The sequence below is a fragment of the Drosophila serrata genome, unplaced genomic scaffold, assembly GCF_035046125.1.
Source record: "Drosophila serrata isolate PLE 108 unplaced genomic scaffold, ASM3504612v1 contig_130, whole genome shotgun sequence".
NCBI classification, from domain to species: Eukaryota; Metazoa; Arthropoda; class Insecta; order Diptera; family Drosophilidae; genus Drosophila; species Drosophila serrata.
In genome coordinates this window covers 140911-164762 of record NW_028257028.1, presented here as the reverse complement: position 1 = coordinate 164762, position 23852 = coordinate 140911, and the positions used below count along the sequence as shown (strand labels likewise).

Here is a 23852-nt window from a genome sequence, read left to right as displayed (position 1 = left end):
TAACCTAACAAAAACTAGTACAGAACAGCTTTCCGAATTAAAATTAATGCATTTTTGGCTTAGTTATGAGTTTTTTAGTTTTTAATTTGTTGAAGAAATTGTCATATAAAAAAAAAGATAAAATCGAGTCAGAAAATTGTATTATACTTTCAGTCAGAAGCTTAAAAAATATGGAAGGAGTCATTTCCGACCCTATAAATCATATATATTCTTGATCAGCATGAAAAACTGAGTCGATTTAGCCATTTCCGACAAAGATTTAATTTTTTCAGAAATTTCACATTTTTATAAGGGCTAAAATAGTGAAAATTAAATTATGAAAAATTGAACAAAATTTGAATTTCAAAAAATTCTAATTTGAGTATGCAGATTTTTTAACCTAATAAAAACTAGCAGAGAACAGCTTTCCAAATTAAAATCAAGGCTTTTTTGCCCAAGTTATGAGTTTTCTAAAATCACGATTTTGTGTCCTTTAAACTAAATATGAGCTTGAAGAGCCTTGAGAACCTGAAGTGTAAATTTAGAATTACAAAAATGGAGCTTATATGGCAGCCGCACTGTGGAATGCAGCTTGAGTTTGAAGGGGAATACCCCTTTTTACTGGGGGCAGGGAGTGCGTGTGTGTTTGTGTTTTGTGTGTGTGCATGCCTCGAATGAAATCGCTTCGATTATATTGTACATTTCCGACTCTATCTCTCCGAGCTCATCTCTGCCGACTTCCCACTCAAACATGTTCATTTGGCAGTCATTCATCATTCCGGCTGCCTTTGTGCTCCTTTTTAAGCAAGAGAAAGCAGGGAAAGCTGGGGAAAACAGGAAAACAGCGGAGCCCTGCCGGATATTTACAACTAACAACACACACACACACGAGCACAGAGTCCATAAAAAATTAATTAAAATCGAGTCAAGGCAACCGAAAAAAATAAAAAGAAGTAACTGAAACACACAGAACAGAAGGCGGAATTAAGTGAGTATCGATTATTTATTGCATTCGCAGCAGCTCGCTATTAATTACGGTGGACACTTGACAATTGCGCAATGCGTTGAGCCAACGAAATCCTTTGGACAAACCCCTAAAATATATTAAAAAAATATATATATATATCCTTGGATATGTTACAACTAATGGGTAAACACAATAACAATTATAACATAGATAATTGTGCAAGCAAACTATGTTATAATTACAACTGCAAACAAATTTCAGTTCAGTTCGGAATTGAGGTCATCGTTCCCCAGTCGACGAACTGATAAATCCCTGGCCTGAATGACGACTCTCTTGTCCATATTGCACATGTAATTCCATCTGCAAACACAGTAAATAATATCATTTATTAATGCATTTTGAAATACACAAATGGATTAAAGTCAAAAGCGACTTTCGGCTGCGAAGCCTTAAATATTTAATTGGATGTAGAAACTGTGTTAACTGAGCAGGAAAAATATTTGATACATATAAGGGAAAATAATTATTGCAGAGGTTAAAGGCTTAAAAACTGTTTGATTTATGTTCGGAATTATTTTCTTAGGTAAATAAATGATAAACAAGAGTATGCCAGAACATTGAAATGGGTTTCTTTAGTATTTTTGAATCCTTTATATATTTTACTTAAAATTTCATTTAAAATAAGATCCTTTGAATAATCCAAAACCTTTTAAATTTAATTTAAGGCCATGCAAATGTCTGAATTTCATTTAATTTATGTAAATAAAATCATTTCCATTCGCGGTCTAGCAGATTGAAGACCTACAACTGACTTTAGCATTGATAGTCCTGCCAGAAAAAACAAAAACCAGGGATAGGTTAAAGGAGAGCCAAAGTCACTGGGAAAGGGAATGGCCAACGAATGTTTAACGAGTGCGACAGGGCAAAAAACACAGGAATGCAAACAGCTAACAAGCAGCGAAATCTCTCGGCAATCCACGTGTCACAAGCCAAACAACAACAGCGACGGACCGTTGACAGGAGCAGGACAGGAGCAGGACAGGAGCAGGAGCAGGGACACTGAACCACTGACCCACCAGTGTCCAGTAGTGGCGACCTGTCCCTCTTCTCTCTCATACACTCCCTCTCTCTCTCCCTCTCTGCCTCGCCCATTGAAATTGACGATCCGGTTGGGCCTTTCAAATGCAGTGTGCAGTGTTGCCTACTTTTCAGGGGGGGACGACAACGAGATTGGGAATGGAAAAGGAAAAGGGAACGAATCGAAACCGAATCCGAATCCGAATCGTTGCTCCGGGCAGCGGTTAGATTGCTCTTTTATCGACATTGTAGCAATTCCAGCTACGAATTCCAGTTCAGGTTAATATTGGGCCTCACATGTCCACAGGACACAAGCCCAGGCACTGAGCCTTAAATTAAGAGGGAAGAGCAGAAGAAGATACTTTTAAATGTGTCACAATGATATATAATATATATATTTCATATAAAATATATGTATTTTTCTAAGCATTTCTTGTATTTAATTATAGAATTTCAAATCCTCTCTCAAAGCCGACTTAAACTTTTGACTTTTTAAAACCCATTTCGCTGTATTTCGATTCGTGTAGAATCCTGCAGCTGTTTTGCTGTATCCTGATCCTGGAACCTCTCCCCCCTCTCTTGGCCAGCTAATCCTGCCAAAGACTGACTCTGGCTTCCTGCTGCTGCTGCTGCTGTCCTTGAAAGCCATTATGGCATATACATAAACATATATGCCCCGCAGCCATTACGCACTTTTATATTCACATGCGCGTAATTATGTAATGCAGAGGAGGCTGCCAACAGATAAATAAAGGATCTCAAAAAGGGCGACCACGATGCACGGGTAATAACAGTGCAAATATGTAATTACTAAGCTAAACTAGGGGGCAAAAAAATACAGAGAGAGAGAGAGAGATATTATAAAATAGCGCGTACCGTGTGCTGGCAAACTAGAAAATTCGTTTTCTATATATTTTCCAGCATAATGAGGCACACACACACACACACAAACACACACACACACAGAGGCTAGGCTGCAGGTGCACAAAGGAGCGCAGGACGAAATGGTGGATTTTGTGGGAGGCAGTGTTTTGCTGATGACTCTGTGGGCAAATAATTAGATATGCCGCTGGGCTAACCAGACTGTGAATAGAATGCCAAGCGCACACACACACACACTCGGAGGGGGGCGGGGCACACACACACACACCCACCTGGCACAGTGGGGCTAAGTTAAGCTTACCCCACAATAAAAAAAAGGAAAGATATGTATTTATTTAGCTTATTAAATTATATAAATAATCTTTTTCGCAAGTTATTTTTTTTTGGGTATTTAATCCCAGTTGTTTTTATAATTAGTTTCTCGCATTTTCCTCACACATTTTCCTTAAATTTTCCGCCACATGTGAAGCGTAGCCACATGCATCAGCAGCATCAGCTTCTCGCCGCCTACATTTTAGTGTGGAACCGATGGATGCTGCTGCTCCTCCTGCTCCTCCTGCTCCTTCTCCTCCTGCTGCTGCTCCTCCTCTTACTCCTGCTCCTCCTGCCCCTCCCATCCAGGTCTAAACCAACTTAACCCAGCCGCATCCTGACCTGCGCTATTCTGGTCTCTGGCCTGGTCGTTGCATCTGGTTTCCCCGCTGTCTGACTTAAAGTTACACCTTAAATTTTTAATTAAATACAAACTGAAAGCCTTACAAATTCCATTTTTAAAGCAACAAGTTAGCTTCAATATTTAATTTTAATTTTAAATTTAAACAAATTCCTGCATTTACTTGGACAATTCCTTGTGGATACATCAATTTTTGCTCCGTGTAGGTGCAGCTTCTAGGTCTGGGTCTGGAGCTTGGTGGCTGCAACTGGAACTGATGTGGCGGGAACCTCAGCTGGCAGTCAAGTGGATGTACAGGATGTGTGGGCCCCTCCTCCACTGCCTCCTCCCCTGACTCCTCCACTGCCTCCTCCTCTGCCTCCTCCTCTGGCTCCTCCTCTGATGCATGCCTCACTGGGCTGCAACCGCCGGCTGTCTTTTATTTTAAGCAGCCAACGCGGAAAAATACCTTAAAATGAAGTCAAAATAAACTTAAAAATAGAAAAGGAAAAAGAGGGAAAAAAATGAATTAAGGACAAGGTAGAGAAATGGCTTGAAATCAAACACACACTAAAAACCTGCAGCATCCGTTTTTCTATTTTCCTGAACAAAATCTCCGCTTGTGTGTCGACGTCATGGCCGAAAATATTCGGAGAGAACTGTTTTTCCTATGCCATTTGAATAATTTAATGGATTTTTATGAGCAGTAAACTGCGCGGCAGGACGGATGCACTCACTCACTCAGGACTCAGGACTCGGCATTCAGGTTTCAGGATTCAGGATTCAGGAATCCCCGACAGCCACGACTTGAGACATTTGGCCCGGAGAGCAACAGCAGCGGGAAGGGGAATGGGAATGGGAACGGGAACGGCAGCCAATTCCTGCAAAATGCCTGGCGAAAAATGTCCTGCCAGTGACGGCAAAATCGCCGTAAATTCGTGTCGACCGGAATAAGGATGAGTTTGGGAATTGCACCTCATGCACTGCACAAAAAAAGGCATTGAAAATATGTTGAATAAGTATTTTGTGGAGTAGTTTAGAATGAAAAATATATTAAGACTAAATAATAGTACATATTTTACTAAAGGCGGGAATTTTTTATATATTTTTATACTCTTGCAGAATATTATAACTTTAATCAGAAGTTTGCAACGCAGTAAAGGACTCATTTTCGATCATATATTGAGCATATATATTCTTGATCGGCATCAATTATATACCTTAAATAGCAACGATCGTAAATGTATGCCTAGCACTCTCTCTCTCTCTCTCTACCACTCTCTCTCTCCGTCTTTCTCTGTTGCTCTAGGGATCCCTTACTCTCTATCTCTCTCTGCCCATCTCTTGAGATATCCATTTCTCTATAGCGCTCTCTCTCTCTCTTTTTTCTCTCGCTCTCTTTCCTTCACTCGGAGACTATAAATACAGCCACTGCAGTCGCACTCGCCTCATTCTGTCCACGGCCTTCCTCCTCTTTACATCGATGCTGATAATAATAGTGATAGTGATAGTGATTGCCAAAAATATGACGTGGCCAATGCAATTACATGTGTATAACCAGGAAGAAGGTAACTTCGATGATACCATGAAAAGCCTATTTGAAGTCACCAAGAATATCTCTCTACACTGAAAGGAATTAAGCAATGTCGAAAAAGCATGTCCTCAACTGCGGTAAGTCTTAACCAAAACAATTATATCATGTATATAGATGCTATAGAAGGGCTCTAACCAAGATCCAGAATCAGCTGTGCCAGCTATGCACCCTTGCACGAAGATGCCCTTACAGGGTATTATAACTTCAGTCAGAAGCATGAAACGTAGTGAAGGAGTCATTTCCGACCCTATAAACCATATATATTCGTGGTCAGCATGAAAAACTGAATCGATTTAGCTATCTCCGACAAAGATTTTATATTTTCAGAAATTTCACATTTTTATAAGGGTTAAAATTTAGCAAATTGAATATTGAAAAATTGATAAAAATTTGAATTTCAAAAAATTCTAAATTGAGTATGCAGATTTGTTAATCCAATTAAAACTAACACAGAACAGCTGTCCGAATTGAAATTAATACATTTTTGGCTAAGCTATGAGTTTTTTAAACATTGATTTGTTGAATAAATTGGCATATAAAAACATAGGTAAATATTGGCTCAAATAATGGTATTAAAATTTTAGTCAGGAGCTTAAAAAATATGGAAGGAATCATATCCGACCCTATAAACCATATATATTATTGATCAGCATGAAAAGCTAAATCGATATAGCTATCTTCGACAGAATTTTAATTCTTTCAAAAATTTCACATTTTTTTAAGGGTTAAAATTATGAAAATTGAATTTTAAAAAATTGCTAAAAATTGGAATTTCATAAAATTCTAAATTGAGAATGCAGATTTATAACCCTAATAAAAACTAACATGGAAAAGCTTCCCGAATTGAAATTACTGCATTTTTGGCTTAGTTATGACATTTGAAAACTTGAATTTACCCTGAAAATACGCATATAAAAATGCCGATTGATAATATTTGTATTTTATTTTTTATTCATTCAGCATGTTATTTATATCAAGTTTAACTTAATTTATGGTTTTCTTATATTTTGTCTTATTTAAATGAAGATTAACCTTATTTAAACTTTAATTTGGCTTTTTGTATTTACATATTAGTTTTCTGATAATAAAGTATTTGTTTTCTCATATCTAATATTATATTCGACTCAAATTGAAGTTGAAATAATTTGAATCATTGTTTCTTTTCTGAAATTTCTGTAATAACACAATATTTTGAACAGTGATGGAGTTGGGTGGAGTTCGTGTTCCGGCTGCTTTGCTCCGTTGCGCTTCAGTTTCAGCTCGAGGGATCGGGTTCTGTGGGCTTATTCAATTTTGCAATCGCCGGCTCTGGAAACCCCAGTCGTTACCCCCTCTGCCTCCTGCTGGCTGTGTGCCTCCGGCCATGTCCTGGCCTGTCTTCCCAATTGACTGCCGCGCCACTTCCGTTTCGTTGACGATGGCGATGCCGATGCGATGGCGATGGCGATGGCAACACCAAAGTCAGCCAAGCGTTTGCCTGCTGAATGCACAGCAGCAGCAACATCAGCAGCAGCAGCAGCAGCAGCAACAGCAACAGCAGCAGCAGCAGCAGCAGCAGCAGCAGCAACAGCAACAGCAGCAGCAACACCAACATTGTCGACGCTGTGCTCCTGCAAATGCAATAAATTTTCAAGTCATTTCAACTTCCGGTGTGTGGCCCCGATTACAGTTTAGTAGCTGTAAATATAAAGCGATATATACACAGCCCATGCACAGGCAGAAATATATGCCAATATATCTTAAGGGATATATATTTCAAAGTTTTTCAATCTAAAAATCTTTGTTTTTCTCTAGAATATATATATAATTTATTATATTTATTATTAGTATATTATAATTATTTATATCTTAAGCATACTCCACAGTGTAATATATCCCAGACATGAAATATATAAAATATACAAGTATATGTTGCCGTTGGCAACTTTGGTCTGGCTCTTTTTAAAGTCCAGACTTCCTTTCTCCCTCTCTCTCTCTCTATCTCTCTCTCGCTCTGACACTGATTTGTTTTCATTTAAATGCCAGTTTTTTTAATTTTATTCTACGCTTTCCCTCCCTTTGCGATGGCCTCAAGTGTAATTACAGTTCAATTTTCCAAGTGAGGGTGGAAAATTATTAGAAGACAACCGCCAGCTGACATTTGTGAAGTTTTTCTCGCTATTTGCCTTGTCATTGTCATACAGCCATTGTTGTTCTTGTTGTTTTCCCATTATTACAAATGTGGAGTAAGTGAGTGTACAGTCGTGCTCAAAAAAATAGGATTAGGCACCTTACAAATAGTTACAGATATGAAGAGAACTTTTTGAAAACTAGCAACATCAAAGCAATTTTATAAGGACATTACCAAGAGCTTTGCATTTACTTTTGTAATATGTATTTTCTTAAGTTCTTACTCAAGTATTTTCTTTAAATTAGGGAGTAAAAAACCTAGGAAAAGAAATTTAAAAACCTTAAAAATAACCTCTGTATCAATATTCCTTGCCAAACTTGTCTTAGCTTTTGGAATAAGAAAAGAAAACTCCTATTTTCCCGTATCCTGCTATTTCACATGTGCTTCTCCCTTCTCATTCTGCTGTCTCTTTCTCTGTCTCTGTCTCTGTCTCTGTCTCCGTCTCTGTCTCATCCTGTAACTGTCACATTGCTGGCACTTCATCATCATCAACAACAGCAGCAGTCAACGCTTCTCGCCTTCTCTCTCGCCCGCGCTCTCTCTCTCTCTCTCTCCTTTTCTCAGGACATTCTCACAGCTGGTGATTAGCGGCAGGGAAAATGCGGTGCGGGGCTCTCAGAGGCAGAGGCAGAGGCAGAGTCTGGAGGGTGGGTCGGGAAAATGCTAAGGAAACTCCCACGATAACGTCACTGGGGGCGATGGCAAATGATTGCCACTTGAGGTGTAAACGAGCGCATTTTACAGCGTCTTTCAGATGCTAAAAAAAGGTAAGAGGGAAAAAATGAAGTGTGCAAAAAATAAGTAAGGCAAGAAGATGGGGAATGGAGAATGGGGAAAGGAAACTCCCGTGGAAAAGCGGTAAAAGTCTAGCTGAAATCACGGCGAGACAGCAGCGCGTCGATGCCTCCCCAGAAAACGCTATCACAATGTGCATAAAGCTTAAGTTGCAAATCGATTGACATTAAGCATTATTCCCAGATATATATGTTTCCTGGCAACATATTCGCTATATAACTATAAGCTATATAAGTACATATAAGGCATAATCTTTTCAAACAAAGATAATGGGATTTTGCATTAAGAAGACAGGAATATGTGATTGAAAAAATTGAAGAATATATAAAACATATTAATTTAAGTGGTCTTTATGGGTATTTTCTATGAAAATTTGGACCATTTGTAATAGATATGTGAATGAAAAAATCGAAAAATATATAAATCATATTAATTTAAGGTATTTCCTATGACAAAATTGTAAAAAGCAGATAAAGTTGTAAAAGGAAACACCTAAAAAATAATACTAATACATAATCTATATATATAAAAATGCTCTGTTCGTGTCTACATCCTTCATAGACTCGAAAAGTTCTGAACCGTTTAAGCCCAAATTTTTACACAACATGCGTTGAGGTTCCAGCTCGGTTATTGACTACTTTTGATGTTGATAGCTTATCTGCGGTGGCGAATATATCTATTTTTTTAGCGTTTCCAAGTGCCCCTACTGCTGCGCCATCTACAGGCAGCCAGCTGAATCAAAGCATTTCCTGTCAAACATTCAAAACATATTGAAAGAAGAAACTTGAAAAGTTCTCAACCGTTTATGCCCAAATTTTTAGAGAAGATGCGTTGAGGTTCCAGCTCGGTTATTGACTACTTTTGATGTTGATAGCTTATCTGCGGTTGCGAATATATCTATTTTTTAGCGTTTCCCCGTGCCCCTACTACTGCGCCCTCTACAAGCAAATCAAAGCATTTCCTGTCAAACATTCAAAACATATTGAAAGAAGAAATTGGAGATACAAATTTTATTTTTTGTTCAGGTTCAGTAAGAAACGAAGTCATGCCACCAAAGAAGTCGAGATTGGGTCGTCGTATTCGCAATACAGAAGCAAAAAGACGTAAGATTACGAATATGACTGACGAAGAACGGGCCTCCATCCGAGAGACGCGGCTGCGCGATGAACTTTTACTCATACAGGTTAATGGTTCGGAGGACCGATTGCAATCATATATTGAAATGTCGTCAGATGTTTCATCAGTACATTGTCGATATGTATGCAAAAATTGAAACAACGTTTGCTGTTCCTCCGATTGAATCAGAACAAACTTCGGTCCGAGGAATATATCCATTTGAGGGATGCTGTGATGAATGATCGTAATACAACCAACGTTGGAAAGCTCACGATTTTGCCATCCTCATACATAGGTAGTCCGAGCCACATGCATGAATATGCTCAAGATGCCCAGGCATATGTTCGTTGCTACGGCCGTCCAGACTTATTTATCACCTTCACATGCAATCCAGCTTGGGACGAGATAGTTCAGCTGTTATTTCCTGGACAATCGTATAGGGATAGGCATGACATCACAGCCCGTGTTTTCAGACAAAAGCTCAAGTCACTGATGGATTTCATTGTGAAACATGGAGTTTTTGGATCTGTGCGGTGCTGGATGTATTCAGTAGAATGGCAGAAGAGAGGATTGCCGCATGCGCACATACTGATTTGGCTGTATGATAAAATTACTCCAGACGAAATTGACAATGTGATATGCGCTGAGATTCCACGGGCAGAGGTTGATACAGATTTGCATGCAGTTGTCATCAAGAACATGATCAATGGCCCATGTGGTACCCTCAACCGAAGTTCACCATGCATGGTAGACGGGAAGTGTTCCAAGCGATATCCTCGAGCATTTACAGCCAACACCGTAACAGGGGACGATGGATATCCTATGTATAGGAGACGGTCAACTGAAGATGGAGGGACTTCGGCAACTTTAAACATGAGAATTGGTGATATTGAGGTAGACAATCGTTGGGTGGTTCCATACTCAACACTATTGTCAAAATCATACAAAGCGCACATCAACGTAGAATATTGCAATTCCGTGAAATCGATTAAATATATCTGCAAGTACGTGAATAAAGGCAGCGATATGGCAGTTTTTGGTGTTCAGGCAGAAAATGGGGACAGCAATGCAGTACGAGTTGTCGATGAAATATCTCAATACTAGGCTGGAAGATACAAAAGCAGCAACGAGGTTGCATGGAGAATTTGTTCGTTCCCCATTCATGAACGCTATCCAGCTTTAGTTCACTTGGCAGTCGATTTGGAGAATGGTCAACGTATCTATTTCACAGAAAGAAATGTGCAAGAAAGAGTCCTGAATCCGCCAGCGACAACTCTGACTGCCTTCTTCACCTTATGCCAGGAAGATGATTTTGCCGGAACATTGATGTATTCAGAAGTGCCCTCTTAACCACAATATGCCACAGAGAAACGTGGCAGGGTACAGCTAGTAATAAATATATTTATTCAATTTAAACCTTATTACCTTTTTTAATGTTCTTATTAAAAGTATAAATGAAGAAATGCAAACATATACATATTATTTATATTTAATAACATAATTCATTTATTTTCCAACAACTGTAACAATATTTCCAAGTATTCTTCAAGAGAAATAACTTATACACATATCTTTCTAAACAGTAAAATGAGTAAAGTCATACAAGTAAAGTTAGAAAATGTAATAAAGACGAGTTTCTGGAAACCTTTAGCTGATTTAGCTGCTGTTTTTCCTGCAGTTTTCCAGACCCTCAACAAATTCGCATAATTTTTCGTAGCCAAAAAGAGGAAGTTTACATGTCGCGCGCTCTCGATGACAGGAAGGGACATGACATAATGAATGGCCGCCAAACCGAGCCCGTATTGTTCGAAATGTCCATAATATCCCGAAATCATATTGGAATAGCCACAAGCGGGCAGTTTGACAAAAGAACTGACATTTTCCAGCCAAAAACGGCAGCCTTTTCGCATTACCCAACCGACCGTCACTGTAAGGGGTCATTAGGCAATGCCAGTGGGGGAAATCCATCGGCCAGCGGATGCTTTTCGCGACTCTCCTTTTATTCTACCTAGTTGCAGCGATTTTCATAACGATCCTCCACAAAATAACGTTTATAATTCGATTTTAATGGGTCAACTCGAAAGCATGGTAAACACAACGCATTTTACATTCGTCCTATGCACATGCACCATGTGTGTGTGTGTGTGTGCCTGTGTTTGCATGTATATCGAGTGTTTTGGGTGCCTCAATTTCGTAAAACTTCGTATTCGGTTCGTGTTTCCGTTTTCCTTTGGCGGAAAACCCACAGAAAGTGTTGAAAACACTCGAAGATTTAAAATATTTTTCGATGGTTTGCAACTCAGCTGGAACTCTCCAAAAGGTGGAAAGGTGGAGAAACTGGCTTAAAGGTGGAAAAGTGTCTGCTTTGTTTTGTGAAAATTATATCACTAAAACAGCAAAGTTCTTCCCAATAAACGAAATAAGAGAAAAGTGGCTAAGGTCCAGTAAAAATGCTAAATTTGTATATATTTTGTAAGTTTTAATTAATTAATTATAAAAATATTGTTCCTTCATTATTTTTGTGTAACCTGTGATTTGTGGTATTTTACGTGCTTCCGCGAGCTGGCCACACTGACTTGTCATATTTTGCCGGTTCTGGTGTTTTTGCTTTGTCAAAAACGAAAAAACATTCATAAAAATCTACGCTAAAGTTGTGCAAATCTTAATTAAACGGTAGGTAATTGTGCAATGTCTCTGTTTCCTGCCTATGGCGGTGGAAAGCCGCCCAAAGTCACGGCTAGACAGGAAGAAACAGAGAAATCCGGAACGAGCGCCGACTGGAAGGCAAATAAGAGTTATGAAAAGGAAAGTGCAAACATTGGAAAGAAAGTCGCACAACAGTCCCACATCAGTGATGAGTCCTCCTCCTCGTCTTCTTCTTCTGGCGAAGAAGAGGCTCCACCGCCAGCAAAGAAGGCTGTGCCGCAAAAACTCCTGGAATTTGATGCCGCAACCGATGGCTTCTACGTGGACAAGCAAAGCAACGAAAGCCTGCGAACGTTGGACACTCTGGCCGAACCCAACCGCCCGCGCTACAAGTGCCGGTTGCGTCGTCCCCAGGAAGTCAAACACGCGCCGCGCTGGCGTCCCCCCAAGCTCACACGCTTCACGATTCGTGCGGCGGCGAAGGGCACCCTCTCGCCGGAGGAGTTGTCCAAGCTGCAGGCCCAACTCAGGAAGATCAAGATGCTTGCCCAGCAAGAGCCGCAGCGTCTGGAGCACTGGCTCGAGTTGCATCGCCTGCTTGGGCTCAATTTGGACAGGGCCAATCGTCTGGCAGTGTCCGAGCATCAGTTGCACAGCCTGGAAATGGCATTGGGTCACCATCCCTGCAACGAGGAGCTGCTCCGTCTGTACACGGAAACGATGAACGCCACTTATCCGCCCAGTGAGGTTAGATCTCTTTCAATCTAAGCTAATTTGTATCTGATCTGTAATCTATGCCATTCTCGTCCATCCCATACCAGGTGGCCGTTCGCCTGGAAACCATGCTGCAGCGGAGCCCCTTTGTGTACACGTTGTGGAGCAGCCTGATCATGGCCACCCAAGGCACCATGGCGCGCTGCAATGTGCCGGATGTGCTGCGCATTTACGAGAACAGCATGCGGCGCATGCATCTTGGACATACAGACACCTCGAGCCGGCTGCTAGACACCGTCGACACGGACAAGATAATGCTAAATCTGTTCCACAACTGCGTACTCTTCCTGCGGCAATCGGCGAATTACAATCATGTCTTCGCGTTGCTCCGCCTGGCCTTGGAGCTGAACTTTCCCGGTCTGGCGGTGGACTGTTTGGAGGCGCGGGCCGACGATGAGCGTCCGCTGATCGAGTTCGAGGAGCTGGTGCTGCAGTCGGGCATGCCGATGCCGGAGATTTGGACGCGTGTGGAGCGACTGCGTCAGGCGTATAACTTCTTGCCATATCCGCAGCTGAGTCGTTCGTTGGAGGATGACGTGGAAGGGGGATTGGATCCGCAGCGTTGCATCTCCACCGACGATGTCTGCCACTACATATACCCGCTGAAGACACCCGCGAATCGGCTGCAGTTGCTCCTCTTGGTGGTGCAGCTAACCAAGATGCCCCTCGTGCGCACCGACTGCCTGGCAGAGAAGCTGAACTCGCGCATCGACCAACTCGGGGACTCTGAGGCCATTGAGATGCTTCTCGCCAGCTTGGCGGATCGGATCTCGTATGCCTTGCACCGTACTGACGCCGACGACTTCACCACCGCCATGCTGGACCTGGCCCGGGAGATGTGCGTCACGCCCAGCTTCATGCCGCACTGCATTGGCAGTGATCTGTATGCGGCCACCATAAGTAGCCTCCTCCTGAAATGCAGCGAGGCCTTCCATACCGAGGAGAGGAAGCGTCGGCTCTTTGTGCTCCTTTGGCTGCGCTTCCAACGACTTCTGCTGGTGCTCCACAAGCTGACGGGCAAGTTAACCGATGAGTACGTCAAAGAAAGCCGTACTCGCATACGTAACCTGCTGCGCCAGGAGAAGAATCGTGAGGTCACCCGATTCTACACTGAGCTGGCCATGTGCGAATTCGAGATCGTGGAGCGCGACGATGACCCGAGTCGGGCGTTTAGCATATTTCAATCCATTATTGCCAAGCAGGAGGAGAAAAATGATGATGATTCCCCCTCCTCTCCGGATGTCGTGCATGCCTATTTGATTTTTGCCGAAATGTTGATCTCGCGGAATCGCCACGACCAGGCGCTGCCGCTGCTCCACAGCATCTGCGTGGATCTTGTCAGAAAGAGGACAATTTACACGGATGAGAGTACCATGAAGCAGAAGCTACTAATGAAGATATGTGCCTTGGACAACAAGCCAGCGGAGATGCGCCTGGAGGATTACTTTATGCCGAACAAGCTGGTCACCGTCCTGCGAGCTCGCTGTCTGCTCTTGAGCCTAACGGATCGCCCCGATGAAATTGAAATCCTGCTCGCTGGGCTACTGAGAGACCAGCTGAAACCCTCTATGGCGAAGATCAACGAACACACACGGTTCGTACGTGAGCAAGTCCTGGAACTGCAGCTTGTGCTAAGGCAGCTGCCTGTGCCACAGAAATCTCGGACGGAGCAAGTTCCCCGTTTGTCTGAAGCGCCGACAATCAAGAAAATGAATCTTGTGGAGCTAGTGGAGCTGGGACTCCATGAATACCCGCGCAACCTGGTCTTCCTTCAGCTGTGGACCACCTTCAGTACGATACCGTGGCACAAGCTGCGCGCTCGCTTCATACGCACCCAGGCCGGCATCCTGTCGCTGCTCCATTTGGTCATTGCCGCTCGCTGTCGCTTTGCCCAGACCCTACAGCAGTCTTCCAGCTTCGACCAGCAGGAGAGCGATCCGCACACGCGCAGCCAGGTGGAGTCCGTCGTGCGGAATCGCGTGCTCAACATGTTCGAGACCTTCCTGCCGCGCAACACCAACCGCTCCGAGCTGGAGGCGAACCATTATCAGATCCTGCGACGCAACTCGCTCTACTGGCGCACCTACCTGCGTTGCCTCTCCGACACCAAGACCAGCTTCGAGCGGAGCAAGGACTGTCTGATATCCGCTCTGGACGAGTGTCCCTGGGACAAGGCATTGTATATGGATGGGGCCATCTATGTGCCGCCGGAACTGTCCCATCTGCAGGACGTGATGACCGAGAAGCAGCTGCGCATCTATGCTTTGCCCGAGGAATTGAATATATTGCGGGGATAGAAGGAGAAGGGTGAGTGTTTTCTTTTATTTTTAATTCCTATAGGAAACATACTTCATTTGAGTTTTGAAATTCTTTAAAAATGATTCAAAAAATCAAAGTAATTCCCTGATAATTAAGCCGAATTAAATTTATATATTTGCCAAACATTCGATTATGCTAAACAATAAAATCACTCCGAATGTCGCATATCGAATGTTTGAGATTAGTTTGTCCGACTCAGCCGTCTTCTCCTCCTCCTTCTCCTTGTCCTTTTGTGTTGTGTTTATTATTTTGATTGCCTTATCGCGAGATAACCAAAGAAACCCCATAAACCTACAGAAAAAAGAAAGAAAAAGAAAGAGCCTGAGAGCACAGCGTGCCAGGGTACACCTATGGTGGAAATTGTAGTGCCAAATGTGTTATCTGCCTCTTATCAACTTATTATGCTTGGACCTTTATTACATATTATATAAAAAAATATAAACTTTAGATAACAGCATAATTTTTAGTAAGATTATCACACTCACACTTATCTTTAATTGTTTTATTCAGGAAATTAAGATAATATTTCTATTTACTTTTAGAAAAAAAAGAAAAGTTTCTGGTTATTTTAATATATTAAAATCAAAGTAATTTAATAATATATAGGTTTTTTTTGTATTTTAAATTCGGATTGCCGAAGTTAGCTTCCTTGTTCTTATGTATTTACATGCTAAACATTTTTATATTTACTCAATTATGAAATATAACAAATTTTTAAGATATAGATATAAGAAAAAGGAGAATAGGTTTGCTTTTAATTTAATCATAACACATCAAACTAATATCGTTGGTGCACATATTGAATATTACGTATTCGCCCCGTTTGCCACCTGTTTGGGCCAAAAACGATTTGATTTGTAGGCTCAGGGGATGATGGCCCAGATATTTGTTGTGACCGCAATTGTGGCCAAGTTATCGCTCAACTCGAATATCGCGTATGCGCCCTGTCTGCCCCACAATTGCGCCCGTGCCCGTGCCCCACTGTTGCTTTCTTTGGCAGGGAAATGAGCAAAGTGGAAAAGCTTCTCTTCGAGTGGCCAAAAGCTGTCTGAGTGCGTCGTCCTGGCTGCTGCTGCCGTTTGCTGTCCTGGCTCGGAGCACTGAGCACAGGACCCACTGACACTGACGACTGACTGGGCTTTGGACCGGGCCTCATCCGCAGCGCAGTCGGTCGGCATCTGTCCAAGTTCCACGACGCGTCCTCGCTCCGCTCATCGGCCGTTGCTCCAGTGGCTCTGTGTGGAATTGGTAGTGGAAGCGGTTGGTTGGCCAGTTGGCCAAGTGGCGCCTCCGCTCAAGAGTCGAGTCTTAGTTTTCACGCTGCAGTTCCTAACTTTCCTAAGTTCCTAGGTTAGTTTCGAACTCTAAAAGATAAAGTGCTTGTTTTTTTTTATATTGTTTAAGAGTTAAGTGTGTGTATGTGGTGTGTGTGTGTTTGTGTGTTGTGTTTCGTGTTTCGTGTTTCGTTGGAGAGAAGAGAAAGAAACCGTTGAGAAGACCGAAGCAGCGACGCAAACAGAGGCAGAGGCAGAGGCAGCATTGTGTAAGACGCCAGCGTCAAGTTCATAGACCAAGTAGCGACAAACTGTCGCGCCTCCGCCTCCGCCTCCAAGAAAAAGCTCCCAGAGATAGAGAGACAGAGAGAGGAGAGAGAGAGAGAGAGCCAAGTCGCTGTCTCTCATTGCTACAAGTGCACTGCAAGATAAAATTAGCAAATCGAGTAATATATCTTGCAAGTTCGTAAGCAGTAATTCAATATTTAAAATATTCAGCTTAGAAATTTGGTTGAAAAAGTTGTCGTATAAAAATATGAATAAACATCGTATTTAAAATGCGAATTCGATTCCATAATTTAATTGCAAACTGCAAGGTTATGTAAACTTTGGCTTCCCAAAGTTAGTTTCCTCTCTGGTCTTAATTAATTAAATTTTTTAGTTTAGTCTTTGTTAATATCTTAACTTGCTCATTTGTTTATTAATTTAAATAAAGCAAAACTAGCTATAATTTAATTAATTCTAATGTCTATGAAATTCTAAGGTCTTGAAAATGCGCAGAAAAGTAGGCCACACAAAATAGCCATGTTTAAAATGACTTTTAACTGGTGCCATTTTAAGCATAGCAATTTTGTGTGGCCTACTTTTCTGCGCAAATTCAACGGATTCAAAAATTCCCCATCGAAAATACAAATTCAAGTATTTAGAATTCTGCAAAAGATACAATATACAAATATCGAATAAATATGTGAATATTTTTGCATAGTGCAGCTTGGTAGCTGCTGCTGGCTAAATGGTGAGCGTGAACTCGCCGCATTGAGGGTTTCCCGGCCGGAAACCTTAGTCAAGGTCTCGCCAGCTTTCCAACGCAGGTTGTTGCTGTCGCTCTATCTCCGCTCAGCGCTGCTGCTCCGCTCGCAGCGAGCAAGCTTTTCCGCTCGGCCGAGCTTTTGCGCTCGGGAGCGTTGTTCTCCACTCTCCGCAATCCGCTCTCCGGCGGTCGGTCGGCCTGGCTGATTAGTTTAGTTTGTGATTTCAATATATGTAATTAATTTTTGTTTCTGTAGCGGTTCGGACGGACGCGTCGCGACGTTCGCTTGGCCCCGTCCGCTTGGTTCGCTCGCTGCTAGCATTGCCGTCGCAACTTCTCGGCGTTTCGCTTTTTATATATTTATTTATTATAATCATTATTATTGTTATTATACATGTACATTTTTTTTTGTTTGTTTGTTTTTTGTATTTAATTTGTGTGAGTGAAAGATCAGAGGCGGGAGCAGTAACTGCTGGCCTGCCTTCATCGCCGTCGTTGTCGCCGCTGCTGAAATGCAAAGAACACGCTCGAGAAACGTAAATGGCGCCGCGCTAACCAATGAAATTGGAATATCAAACAGTGCCCCCCAAGCCTCATAAAAAAATACAGAAAAAACACGGAATAAAGGAGCGAAAAGCGAAATAGGAAACAAGCAACAAACAAACTCGAGTTGCTTCAATAATAATACAGCGGTTTTCTTTCATTTTCTTTTTTTTTCTCGTGTGTGCTAGTGTTTGTGGTAATCGTGGAATAACAAAACCAACAAAAAGAACAACAACAACAAGAAGCGGCGGAGAAATATTACAAAAGAAGGTAGATTACGTTGACCTTAATGGCTTCAAAAAATATTAGCCACAAAAGTCTAAAATCGAGTATATCGATGCGTTGGTGTATGTTGGAGTTGTGTTGGTGTAACTTTGGAGTAATTTTTAGAGCTGTGTTGGTGTAGTCTCTTGGTGAATTGAATATCAGCTGCGCGCGCGCGCGCATTTCTCTATATGTATCTTTGGATTTGTATTTCTCATTTGATTCCCTCTCGATTAATTCGTGCAGCGTGATCGAAACATGAGAACCTGCCTCTGTTGGCTTAGGAAAAGTATTCGATTCACAAAATTCCCACTGCGACCGCTTGACATCCCCCGAAAATCTGCTTAGCCAACATTAACACTATATATTCGCACACACCACACACACACACCATAAACATCACACACCGACACAATCAATGAGGCAAGACAAAAAAAAAAATTAACATATTAATGAATTTCCAGTTTCTTTTTTCGGTTTATTTAATTTTTTATTTTGTGTTTTGTATCAGAAAGCGAATGAAACACCAACAAAAACAGCGAAAAATTCAAGCAAGAACGTGAGCGTTGAATCTATCGACTTTGAAATACCTAATAAAAAATAAATAGGGAAATAGATATCATATTAAATTGAAATTTCCTATTATAAATGGATCTTCTGTTAACCAAATTTAAGGGTTTATGGGGTTGACTTGGCGTATCTCTAACGCATTTATTTCATTTCCAAAAAATCCTTAAAATCCTTAAATGAAGTGGAGTTAAGCTGAAGATCAGGTGCAAATGTCATGTCCAGATCCACGTTCACCCTTGAACCCGATGGGGTTCATATAGCACAGTCCAGCATCTCAATAAATGATCTTTGGATGGGCATGATAATAATAATAAAAGTAAATATAAATAGCCAGCATTAGACATATTTTTTGGCAACAAACTTTCAATGATTTACCTACCAGTTCCGAGTTCCGAATCAATAAAAAAAAGCGTATTTGGTTTTTTTTTTGTTGTTGCTTTTCTTTCCAATTTTTCGGTTTTATTATGTTTTCGGTAGTGTTATTTTGTTGTTATTTTTTTTTTTATATTTTTCGTTTGTGCTGCTCTCAAGGTTTTCTTTGCTGTTGCCGATGATTTTTCGTTGTTTTTTTGTCTTATTATTATTATTTTCGCTGCTTGTGTGTGTTGGACTTGTTACTTTGATCATTTGTGTGTGCGTGTGTAGTTGTTTTTGTTGTTTTGTTTTGTGTTTGATAATTAATTTCGGCGTCACACAAAAAACAAGAAACTAGAAACAAAACGAAAAGATTGTTGCCAAAGCCTAAGCGATGATGTTGATGTTGGCATTTCAATTGCGTCGTCGCAGAATGTTTCGAATGTTGTGTTAATTGTGTTCACACACTTGTGCACGGCATTATATATTTATTATATACATAGTATAATAATAATTTAATAATCGCTTGCCAGAGTGTGTGAGTTTAATATTCTTTATTTTTTTGTGTAATGAATAGAAATAAGAAAAATGTGTACATACGTATATTCTGCTGGCCTTTTTTTTGTTTAATGTTTCATATTTTTATTTGGCCCGCTTATATACATATATTATTTGAGCCTGTGTGTGAGTGTGTGTGTGTTTGTGTATATATTTTTTATAATTTGTTGTTCTTGTCGCCTTCTCATGAAATTTTTGCTGACGTCGCGTCTGAGAGCGTTTTGCGCTCAACGCTCAACGCTCCGAGCGAGCGAGCGAGCGGCAGACATAGAAAGAGAGAGCCGAAAGCTCTGTCATGGCGAAGGGGTTCCGGTGGGGGCCAGGAGGGGGCGGGGAGCCCGAAAGCTGCGGAAAAAAGGAAAGCCGAACTTGTACCGAAAGCGGCAAATTGATAAGCCAGCCTAGACAACAATAAACGGAATAAAAAACAGATTGCAAATCGCTGACTGAACTGGAAAACTGAAAACTGATGCCAAAAAAATGTATATAACATAAATGTCTCTGTATATATAGCAACTCATATTTAAATGTGCACATTTAACCCTCTCCGATTTTGTTATGCTTGATTTTCTAACAATTATTTATAATTTTGGATGAGGGGAAAGTTTGCTTGCAAAAGTGAAAGAGAAATAAAAATTGCAAATTGCATTAAATAATTTACATTATATTTTGGTCAAGAGGTTTCAACGGTGTGAAGGAATCATTTCCGACCCCATAAATCATGAATATTCTTGATCAGCAAAAAAAGCTGAATCGATTTAGCTATCTTCGATAAAGATTTATTTTTTTACAAATTTTCACAATTTTTTAAGGGCTAAAATTTGGAAAATTTAATATTGAAAAATTGAGAAAAATTTGAATTTCTTAAAATTCTAAATTGAGTATGCAGATTTTTTAACCTAATTAAAACTAGCAGAGAACTGCTCTCCGATTTAGAATTAATGCATTTTTGGCTTAGTTATGATTTTTTAAAACTTTAATTTGTCGATGAAATAGTCATATAAAAATATAGATAAGATCCAGGCAAAAAATGGTATTATACTTTCATTCAGAAGCTTAAAAAATGTGGAAGGAGTCATTTCCGACCCTATAAACCATATATATTCATGATCAGCATGAAAAGCTGAATCGATTTAGCTATCTCCGACAAAATTTTAATTTTTTCAAAATTTTCATAAATTTATAAGGGTTAAAATTGTGAAAATTGAATATTGAAAATTTGATACAAATTTGAATTTTTCTAAAACTTTACAATGAGTATTCAAATTTATTAAATTAGTAAAAACAAGCATAGGAAAGCTTACCGAGTTAAAATTAATGCATTTTTGGCTTAGTTATGCGTTTTTTAAATTTTATATTACAAACTTTAAACAGAGTACACCGATTTATTAAACTAATAGAAACTAGCTTCCATTTCGCGAAATTAATTTCCTTTCTCGTTGTATACAAAATATAATATTGATCTACAGTTGTCATAATAAAACAATTCGGTATTTGGTCCCTCTAATTTTTAAATAATTAAAACCCAAAACAAACCAATTGTTGCTAGGTCACGTCGTAAAAATCCATCTTCTTCTCCCCCTCTTTCGCTCATTTCTCAATTAAAAATTGAGAAATAAATAGCCCAAAAATTGATGCCATAAAAGTGCTGTTTTAATATCGTTAACAATAACGGAGAGAGTGTTGTGTTGGAACTCGAGCAAAAATAATTGTTGTAAACAGGAAACGGCTTTGTGAGCTGCTGCCTCGCTGGCGGCATGCAAAGCGATCGGGCCATAAATTAAGGGCAATCAAATCGATCCAACGATCCGCCAAAAAATGTGGCCTGCCAAAACACCAGTTTATCGATAAATCGAATCTTAATTGGAGGCGAATTTAGCATGCCTGATTGGAGATCGCATGGCCGGGGGTATGGGTTTCGGTTTAAGTTTGGGCTTTGTGGCTCACACACGGCCTGAGATAGCTTGACGCCATTTTAGGCTGCCATGCTAATTAAATCAATTCCGTTTAGATCGGAGCGACACTCTGGTCTCTGCGGTTCACATGGCGTATGCGCAATCTTCGCACATCACGCATACGCCCCGTTGTCGCAAGGGAAATACTAAACACTTGGCTTTGGCTTCCATTACAAAGTGGTATATACTAGAAGTTAGTATTTATACTGTTTATTATTTACTTGAGCATGTTTTTAGTATTTAGTAGTTAGTATTTTGCTCGAAATTTATGCGCTTTTTTCAGTTTCATTATTCTTCTCGTGGGAAATTAATTATTTATAAATCCTATACTTGTGGTTTAATCATTATTATTTAACTAATTAAATAGATGGAATACAAGTTTAAAACTAATATTAATTTATAAATTATACAATTATTAGGTCTAATGAAATCATTATTAAGAGAATGTTTCCAAATTTAACAAATTATTTTATTACTCTCCACCTTGAATATATATATTTTTTCTGTTTTGTTATGATTATTATAGGTATTACTTATGTTATGGAATGTTATGCAAAATGCACTCGGAAATCTTTGTAGAACGTGCTCCATCGACCACGTTCTTCCCTCCCTCCCCCCTCCTCCCCTTTGCTGCTTAACTCTCTGCTCTCTTCTCTCCACTCGACTTCCCCCATTTCTTCTTTACTCCTCTCTCTCTCTCTCGCTCTATCTTTCTGTGTGTTTTACTCTCGTTCTTTCTTTCTCTCAGCTCAGCTCAGCTATTTTTGGTTTTTGCGACAACTTTTTTGCCAGCCACCACCTGATGTCGATGTCGATGCCGACGTCTGCGTCGCTGTTCGCTGTTCGCGTCGCAGTCGCCAGTCGGCATTAGGCCAGGTCGAGGCGGCAGAGGCAGCAGCTGAGGCGGCGACTGAGACAGACTCAGCAGTTAGCGGCGAGAAGAAAAGAAAGGTTGTGTGTGTGTGTGTGTGTGTGTGTGTGTGTGTGTGTGTGTGATTTTTGCTGTTTGTTTATTTGTTGGTTGGTTTTTGCCTTTTGTTTTTATATTTATTTGGTCTTTGATTTTCCTTTTAGATGTATTTTCTTGTATTTCTGTATATATTTTTATACCCCTGCAGGGTATTATAATTTTAGTCAAAAGCTTAAAACGCAGTGAAGGAATCATTTCCGACCCTATAAACCATATATATTCTTAATCAGCAAGAAAAGCTGCATCGGTTTAGCTATCTCTGACAAGGATTTAATTTTTTCAAAAATTTCACCTTTTTAAGGGTTAAAATTAGGATAATTGAATTTTAAAAAATTGATAAAAATTGGAATTTCTTAAAATTGTAAATTGAGTATGCAGATTTATTGGTCTAATAAAAACTAGCATAGGAAAGCTTACCGTATTGAAATTAATGAATTTTTGGCTTAGTTATGAGTTTTTTAAGATTTAATTTGTAGATAAAATTGCCATATAAAAATATAGATAAAATCGAGTCAAAAAATGGTATTATACTTTCATTCAGAAGCTTCAAAAATGTGGAAGGAATCATTTCCGACCCTATAAACCATATATATTCTTGATCAGCATGAAAAGCTGCATCGATTTAGCTATCTCTAACAAGGATTTAATTTTTTCAAAAATTTCACCTTTTTTAAGGGTTAAAATTATGAAAATTGAACTATGAAAAATTGATAAAAATTGGAATTTCTTAAAATTGTAAATTGAGTATGCAGATTTAAAAATTTAATAAAAACAAGCATAGGACAGCTTACCGCATTCAAATTAATGCATTTTTTCCTTAGCTATGAGTTTTTTAATGTTTAATTTTTGGTTATTATTGTAAATTGAATATCTTCTTAATACATCTATTTTCTTCCGCTACATGAACATGTTTGCACATGTTTGGTGGTTTCACTTATCCCTTTGATCCTTTTCTTTTGTGTAACTGCATACCCCAGAACAGGTGTCAGGTTAAATTCAACGAAAATGAGAAAGAAGAAACATAGAAACAGACTTCAAAATATATACATTTTAATGATTTAAAAAGACAGCAGTTCGAGAGTTCAGATTACGAATGGAATGCAATGATTACAATGGCCAGCTTAATCATGTGGAACCGCAACAGGTTTCATTTACAATTTTCCAACCTCTTCCCATTTATTTATTTGTATTTTGTTTTGCGGCAAAATGATCATTTTTTAATGATCTATTAGCTGGCATTCCTAGGCTGCGTTTTTGTTTTGTTACTCTATTTATAAATGATCGCTGTACATCGCCGGCGCATACGTATACGTAATATTGCGTATACGCCCCGCAGTTCAAGCCTAATCTAACCCGAGGCGAG

The 23852-nt window shown here is 40.0% G+C and overlaps 2 protein-coding genes across 3 annotated transcripts in view; both read left to right on the top strand.

The window, feature by feature from the left end:
• Positions 1-11793: 11793 nt before the first annotated feature.
• LOC110187022 (uncharacterized) overlaps positions 11794-23852 on the top strand; it is a 15614-nt gene continuing 3555 nt past the window's right edge. The window contains exons 1-2 of the mRNA XM_086826085.1: positions 11794-12625; positions 12700-14959. Of these exons, the coding sequence (XP_086682211.1) occupies positions 11921-12625; positions 12700-14949 (2955 nt within the window). The 5' untranslated portion in view covers positions 11794-11920 and the 3' untranslated portion in view covers positions 14950-14959. The remainder of the gene's footprint in view (positions 12626-12699; positions 14960-23852) is intronic.
• Positions 17523-23852, top strand: part of gce (germ cell-expressed bHLH-PAS) — a 27847-nt gene continuing 21517 nt past the window's right edge. The window contains exons 1-2 of one of the 2 annotated variants that reach the window (XM_086826083.1): positions 17523-17811; positions 18007-18088. The gene's annotated coding sequence lies outside the window, so the exon portion shown is untranslated. Of the gene's footprint in view, positions 17812-18006; positions 18089-23852 lie in introns of those variants that run through there. The other variant, XM_086826084.1, reaches the window with a different exon arrangement.